This window comes from Nematolebias whitei, chromosome 1 (genome assembly GCF_014905685.2).
Source record: "Nematolebias whitei isolate Nwh7 chromosome 1, NemWhi1, whole genome shotgun sequence".
Classification (NCBI taxonomy): domain Eukaryota; kingdom Metazoa; phylum Chordata; class Actinopteri; order Cyprinodontiformes; family Rivulidae; genus Nematolebias; species Nematolebias whitei.
In genome coordinates this window covers 45,060,861-45,068,165 of record NC_056498.1, presented here as the reverse complement: position 1 = coordinate 45,068,165, position 7,305 = coordinate 45,060,861, and the positions used below count along the sequence as shown (strand labels likewise).

The following is a 7,305-nucleotide window of genomic DNA, read 5'->3' as shown; positions in this document are numbered from 1 at the left end:
TCTGGACATGTCCAAACCACTGTCCCTCCTCTGGACATGTCCAAACCCTCTCAGTGTGTCCTCTCTAACTTCATCTCCCAGTTGTTCAACCTGTGCTGTACCTCTGATGATCTCATTCCTGATCTTCTCCATCCTTGTCTCTCCTAAGGAGAACCTCAACATCTTCATTTCTGACACTTCCAGTTCTGTCTCCTGTCTTTTTGTCCATAAACTTTTCCTTTGACCTTTGCTGACACCCTTTTGTCACAAATCACTCCTGAAACTTTTCTCCATCCACTCCATCCTGCCTGGACTCTCTTCTTCACCTCTTCACCACACTCCCCATGTTCCTGGACAGTGGACCCCAAGTCCTTGAAGTCCTGCTCCTTTGTGACCTCTGCTCCTTGTAGCCTCACTGTTCCACCTCCTCCCTCTCATTCATGGACTCTGTCTTACTACGACTGACTTTCATTCCTCTTCTTTCAAGTGCATACCTCCACCTCTCCAAGTTCTCTTCCACCTGTTCCCTGTTCTCACCACAGGTCATCTAAAAACATCTTAGTCCACAGGGATTCCTGCCTGACCTCATCACATCCAATTCACTTTTTGTAGTTTTCTTTGCGTGAGGCTGCAGTCATTGAGTAAATGTTGAGTCAAGACCGTCTGCTGCTCAAACCACAAAAGCAAGTCATAAAATAAAAATAAAATAAGAAGGTATGCATCATTTTGTCTATTGTTGTCTTTGTTGTCATCACTTTTTGTTAAAATCAGGTCTCTCTTGTAAATGAGTCCCCGAGGCTCAATGGGATTAACCTGTATAAATAATGGTTGAATGAATTCATTATAATTCTTTTGTTCAATATTATTATTATCAAAATAAACTTCTCTTTAACTATATACATATACCTTCAAGACATTATTAACAAGTAAAAAAATTAAATACACACGAATTAAAAGGAAGATTAAAATGTATTTAAATTTCTGTGCTCGTGCCGCCACTGCAGCACACTTGGATTTAAAGGCTTGACAACTGAGGCGGAAGAATAAACCATATAAGGAAATCCGCTTATAGACCCGAATAATCACAAACAGAATCAATGACGCGACAAATAATTTAAATAAGTTCTAGACATTTTGCTCGGTGGACGTTATTTACAATTGTGTTAACGAATGTTTTTGCTTCTTTTATTCTGTCTTGATGATTTTTGAAAAACGTTACAGCTAATCTTTTATGGTACTATACGATTCTATCGATAATGATGTGTTCGGCTGCTCTTGCCTGTTTTAAGATGGCGCCGTAAAACCCCATGGCTTGTTTGGATCTAATCGTAAAGTATGCTCAAGTGCATTAACCGAACGGCCCACTTTACGAAGTGTCTTCAGTCAACAGGAAGCTGCGCTTTTATTATTCCAAAGTTTAAGTAAGTCCTACAAATGTTTCAGCTTTTTAATAAGTAATTACATTTAGCATGAAACGCGAAGCTGCTTAGCTACCGAACCAACGTTAGCGGTTAGCTTGCTTTTTAAGCCGGTTTGTTGACCTAGCTAACCTGTCGGGTTGCTAATCCTGTCACTCTTAGCTGTATTGCTAAACACTTTTTTGGTCGTTGTGGAACATTTTGTCCTTCAGCCGAGTTGTTACGTTTCCACAGAACTAGTCAGGTAACGTGTTTGTTGTTTGTGTTTGTTAACTTCTTGCTCTGTAGCAGCTGATGAGACAAGCTAACATGCTAGGTTTGCTTGTGTGAAAACATGGCAATGTTTATGCTCTGCACTTCTGATCACGATCAGAGCTCCTAGTTTTGTGTCCGGCAGCTTTAAATGTTCATTTTAAAACGCCAGAGATCTGTCGACTTTTTTCAAACGTGAGGTTCGTGATGCTGAAGCTACTCGAACTTATCCACCTGGTGCTGAAGGAGTTTACATTTAAGTCCTTTTTTTTTTCCAAAGTAAAAAAATATCTACTTTTCTTCCTCTTTATGCTTCATCAGATTTGAGTTTTGTCCACAGCAGTGATGACAGCTTTTATTCAATAGTTTTTGACTCCTTTTTCAACCATTTGCTGCCGAATCACTTCTCAAGAACTGAAACAGGTCAAATTTACAGTAGAGCTAAAAAGTCTACACACTTCTTAAGATGACAGGTAAAAACATTGAACCAAACAAATAATTTCTATAATGTTTCTCCATTTAATGTGACGCATCACATGCAGTTGAACTGAAATAACATGTTGCATATAAATATTTGAAACGTGCAATGAGCTGGCGTACACCATGAAGTTAATACTCTGGTGATCAGCCTCTGATGAAATACTTGGATCAGCAGCCCACACCTTGTCTCGGTAATATATGTCCTAATGTCCCTTTAGTTTGTCAGACTGTGAGGACGTCTCTTAAATCACCACACAGATCAGGTTGTAGATTTGTGACATTTAAACTTATACTTCCTGTGAAGTTATTTGACGCCATTATGGTTTAAATATATAATCTATAAATCTTGTGCTTTCTGGTCTAACACCTGAATGTTTTAGTCCAAAATAAAAACTGCTGCTGGCTAAAATCCCAGGTACAGGCGAAGAAAGGCAAGCCCACAGCATGATGCTGCCCCCACCGTGCTTCACAGTGAAGATGGTGATCTAGTCTTGTTCCAGAACCAAACATAACTTTTAGAATTGAAGATGAAAAGTTGGGCAGCAGGACGTTAGAAAAACTTGCTGTGTGATATTGTTTAAATTGGGATCAATTCACATTTCCTCACTCACTTTCTCGTCTGTCATCACCATCAGCTAAATCAGCTGTGAGGATCAACTTAATGCCCCATAAATTTACAACATTATTTTTGAATCGCTTGTATTGTTGTGTATATTGTTATTTATTGTACTCTATATGTTGTCTGTCTTAAACAGGTCTCTCTTGAAAATGAGTCGTTGTGACGCGATGAGACTAAATAAAGGTTAAATGAAAAACAAAGTCAAGGCCAGTGAGCATCTATTAGATTATCAGCAGAACATGAAAGAACGGTACTTAAAATAATAAATAAATAATGATAAATAATAAATAAATAATAATAATAAATACAAACACTTATAGCTGTTCAGCTTCATTTACTAGTGGGCAGCATATAAACATGACGGGTGTTTGAGAGCCACGGGCAATAGATTTTCAAAGCTTTTCATCAAAGACAGCAAATATTCTGTCTTTCAGTTTTGGGCTCAGAACATAGTCACTTCTGTTTGATTGTCTAAACTGGTCACAGTAGTTGGTGGTTTAGCTGCCCATTCTTACTGGAAAACCTGCAGAGAAAGAGGAATGGCCTGACTTGTAGTCTTCTCATTGGGATTTTTCATCACAGCGTATTCTTGCATTTTCTTCAGACAAGACGTTTGGGATTCTGCCTGCTTTGTGGTGGCCAAAGAAGCTTTCAAAAGGGCCTCATGTGGCCCGAGGGCCACATCTTGAATGGACCTGGTCTGGGATTTACTGCAGTCCTTAGTGATATTGATATTTTTTTAAGTTTATGCATTTATTGTGCAGATTTATTGAAATTTCCACCTTTTTTGAGCATTTTTGAGACTTTAAACTCTTAATGAAGCTTGACTTTTACCCCAGAGCAGAAGTGAGAAAATATGAAGAAAATCTTTATTTCAGTTCGCTCAGTCTCTTTAATTAATGGCAGGTGTACTCCTGAGAACACTGACAAAACCAGTAAGTGCTTCAACAAACCAGTTGTTTAAGGGTGTTCACACGTGTGCAAGCAGCTCATTTAATGTTTCCCTGGAACAGATTTTCTCACTTATATTCAATTCAAAAATACTTTATTAATCCCAGAGGGAAATTATTAGTTGTAGTAACTCGTTATGCTCATTTCATTAAGAGATGTTCTAGATGCTGATGCTGTAGACAGGAAGGATCTCTGGTAAAGGTCCATCCCACAGTGGATCCTGAGAAACTGGCTGCAGATGCCGTCTGATCCGTCCACCCAGACTCGGCTGGTCTCTCGGTTCCTCCCGGATGTAGGACCGCCTGAATGCTGGGCAGAACTCCTCCCAGAGCGATGGCCTCTCCTCCCAGCAGTCTATATCTATATCTATATTGTACTGGATGTGTCGCAGTGATGTTTTGATATGATTTGAGGGTGCGTGCACGTCTTGCATCCGCTCTAAAAATGTCACAATGGACTCTTAATCTTTTTTTTTCTTAAAGACATTTCTTTTCTTTGTTTTGAAGTTTGTCAGTGTATGAGTTGTTTTAAGTTTAAAATCTACTGTCCGGACCTGAAAGGCGAAATGCAGCAAACGTAAAGTGTAAATGTTCCCTCCACTGCAGGCTGGTGTCATCGTCTCCTCCCAGAATGACCGATCCGGCTGTGAGGAGGGTGGTCAGTGATATAATTCGCTCTCCAGAAGACAAGCGGGTTTATAGAGGCCTGGAGTTCACCAACGGCCTGAAGGCCATGCTCATCAGCGACCCGACTACAGACAAGTCCTCTGCTGCCTTGGATGTCCACATAGGTAAAGGGTTTGCTTTCTTGGAAGGAAGCGAGGAGCAGGTTCCCCTCCGTCATAAAAAATACAACAATTATACACTTTATAATAAGACATGTCATTACGTGTTATTGGATTAAATAATGCCATATCCAGAGAGGCTTCATGAGTGTTTTCCCTCTGGGCCTGGACTCTGCAGCTTCATGCCGATTGTGCGGCTCGTCCATCAATCAGCCCGTTGTGTGTCAGGTCCAGTCTTACTTTGAAAAATCGAGACAGAGCGGGTCCACGAAAAACGAACTGCAAATTAGCGAGGGACTGCTGTACTTTGATCCAAATAAATGATTAGACTGAACAAAAATAGTTGGCCAGAGTGTTGAATATTTGTGTCTTACTGGATTTCTTCTACTAAAGAGAACTTCTCTTAACTTGAAGGTTTTATCAGCAGAAGACGACGTTTAGAAATCAGGGCAGCAGACGGCCCATGTGTAACACCATTTATTTATTTTACAAAATACAAGCATTCTTTAATTTAAATGAACATTTAGCAGGTCTTAGAAGAACTTGCACACTTGATAAATAATAGATAAAAAGCGTTTTTACTTGAAGCTAAGTTGTGAGCTGCAGTAATCCGGTTGTAGCTGCTGCATCTTTATTTTCCTACGTTGTCATCTGTTAACTGCTCAGGTGCGTTTTTACCAATAGTGGCCAAAATCAGCTGATTAGATGGTTTCTCTGCAATCAAAAGAAAGCCTGTCCTTTTTATTCTTTCTGATAATTTGTCATGTTTTTGTTGATCTCTTTAATACAGATGTGAATAAATGTGTTGTTCTGGATCGGGATGGTTTTCTCTGCTTTTCTACCATCCGTCCGTCTCAATAACCTGGGGTTGCAATTCCTCTTGCAGCCACGCTATGGGAGGTTGGCCGTAGTCCAATAACCCTGACACATTTGAGTCATTTTAGCAGCTCGGAGATTATCTTGTATCATTTAATATCTACCATCTTCTTCTTGACTCTTTGCTTTCTCGACCATTAACCTGTGAATGTTGCACCGATTCTGACCGAACTGTTGTAAACTCTGACGTTTGTGTGTCCGTTTCTCCTGCGTTCTCAGGTTCGCTGTCGGACCCAGAGAACATCTCAGGCCTGGCGCACTTTTGTGAGCACATGTTGTTCCTGGGAACAGAAAAGTACCCCAAGGAGAACGAGTACAGCCAGTTCCTCAGCGAGCACGCAGGAAGCTCCAACGCCTTCACAAGCGGCGAGCACACCAACTACTACTTCGACGTATCCCATGAGCACTTGCAAGGAGCTCTTGATAGGTACTCTTATTAGAATTATTTAACCTCGTGCTACGCAAGGAGTGATCTTTGAGACGCTCTATTTTCTGTGTTTGTCTCAACAAATCTTCATCGTGCTCCACGTTCATGTCTGCACAGCTGATCACTCTTTGTGCTGCTGCTGTTCACTCAAATCCAGACGGCTGCCGCCCCTCTTTAGTTACCAGACAGTGTGTCACCGTAGGGTTCTTTATTCTCGCTGGTGTGGTCTGTACCCCCGCCCCCTGTAAGGTTGGAGACCTCAGGCTCAACAGCAGCTGTGTTTGTTTGGACGGGGCAGGAGGTCTGAGCTGAACCTGCCAGGATAAACTTACCTGATGAATGACGGCTCAGAGCGCACCTGTTTGTGTCGCACACGCCGATTGTTCCCGTGTGCCGGTGATCTGTGAAGGCCCTCTGGACTCCAGTGGCAGGAAAGGACAGAGCAGAGGAACATTAATTATTGACGATTGTTCCACTGAAACGTCGTCGGAAAGGATCGAGTGCGTCTCTGTTTTCCCCCATGCTGTGCTTGCATCACGATAAAACAAACGTTAGCGCTGAAAAGCACTTCTACAAAGTGTCCTGATACATGCTCAATACTTCTACAGAGGCTCGTGGTGATGGTGGCTTTGAACCTGCTCGTTGTTGAATTAAGACGTGGGCGCTGGTTTGCTTTGTAGTTCCTCCTTTGCATGTCCGTTGTCCAGACCTGGAGCTCATGCAAATGTGTGCTGTGTCCCAGTGAATGTTCAACCGACTGTGCCGTCATTATTTCTGTAGGTTCGCCCAGTTCTTCCTGTGCCCTCTGTTCGACGAGAGCTGTAAGGACCGCGAGGTCAACGCCGTGGACTCGGAGCATGAAAAGAACCTGATGAACGACGCCTGGAGGCTTTTTCAGCTCGAGAAGGCCACGGGCAACCCAAACCACCCCTTCAGTAAATTTGGAACAGGTAGAAACCCTGACCCGCTGATCGCAGGTCTCAGGTGTGTGGTTCTGGCCGGTTCTGTTCCACTCAAGTGAACTGGACAACGGTCCGTGCTGAGCTGCAACTTTAAGGCAATAATGCACAAAAGTAAAGCAGCTAGTTAATAAAATTCCCTGTTTAGACTTTAGATTAGCTGTTTTTAACGTGTGTATTAAAGTTTGAACATGTTTTCAGTAATGCTTTTAAAAAATGTTTTCACACGTCCGAACAGAACCAGACTCACCACACCTCAGTTAAAAACAGTTCTCGCAGCATTTGTATGAATTGCTTTGTGTTAGTATCTCAAGAAATATAAACAACAAGAGTCACATGTTTTATTCTTCATAATAAAAATGGATGTAAAAGTTATTCTAAGGTAAAGAAATGAACTCCAGAACCACCACCTGATGGCACACTGGAGTTGTGTAATCTCTTCTAAGGACTCGTTTTAAAACTTTCTCTTTTACGTCTAATTCATAAACTCGTTCACACTTTTCTTCTTCTGTCCTCTTTCTGTTCTTTGTTCTCTGTCCTTCTCTTTCTGTTCTTTGCTC

The 7,305-nt window shown here is 41.6% G+C and overlaps 2 protein-coding genes across 2 annotated transcripts in view; both read left to right on the top strand.

Annotated features, from left to right (window-relative positions):
- Positions 1-7,305, top strand: part of LOC119421085 — a gene marked incomplete at its 3' end in the record, with an annotated part of 641,076 nt that overhangs the window by 419,904 nt on the left and 213,867 nt on the right.
- The window catches only part of ide (insulin-degrading enzyme), a 30,467-nt gene continuing 24,451 nt past the window's right edge, over positions 1,290-7,305 (top strand). Inside the window, exons 1-4 of the mRNA XM_037677619.1 lie at positions 1,290-1,400; positions 4,305-4,489; positions 5,579-5,786; positions 6,567-6,736. Of these exons, the coding sequence (XP_037533547.1) occupies positions 1,315-1,400; positions 4,305-4,489; positions 5,579-5,786; positions 6,567-6,736 (649 nt within the window). The 5' untranslated portion in view covers positions 1,290-1,314. The remainder of the gene's footprint in view (positions 1,401-4,304; positions 4,490-5,578; positions 5,787-6,566; positions 6,737-7,305) is intronic.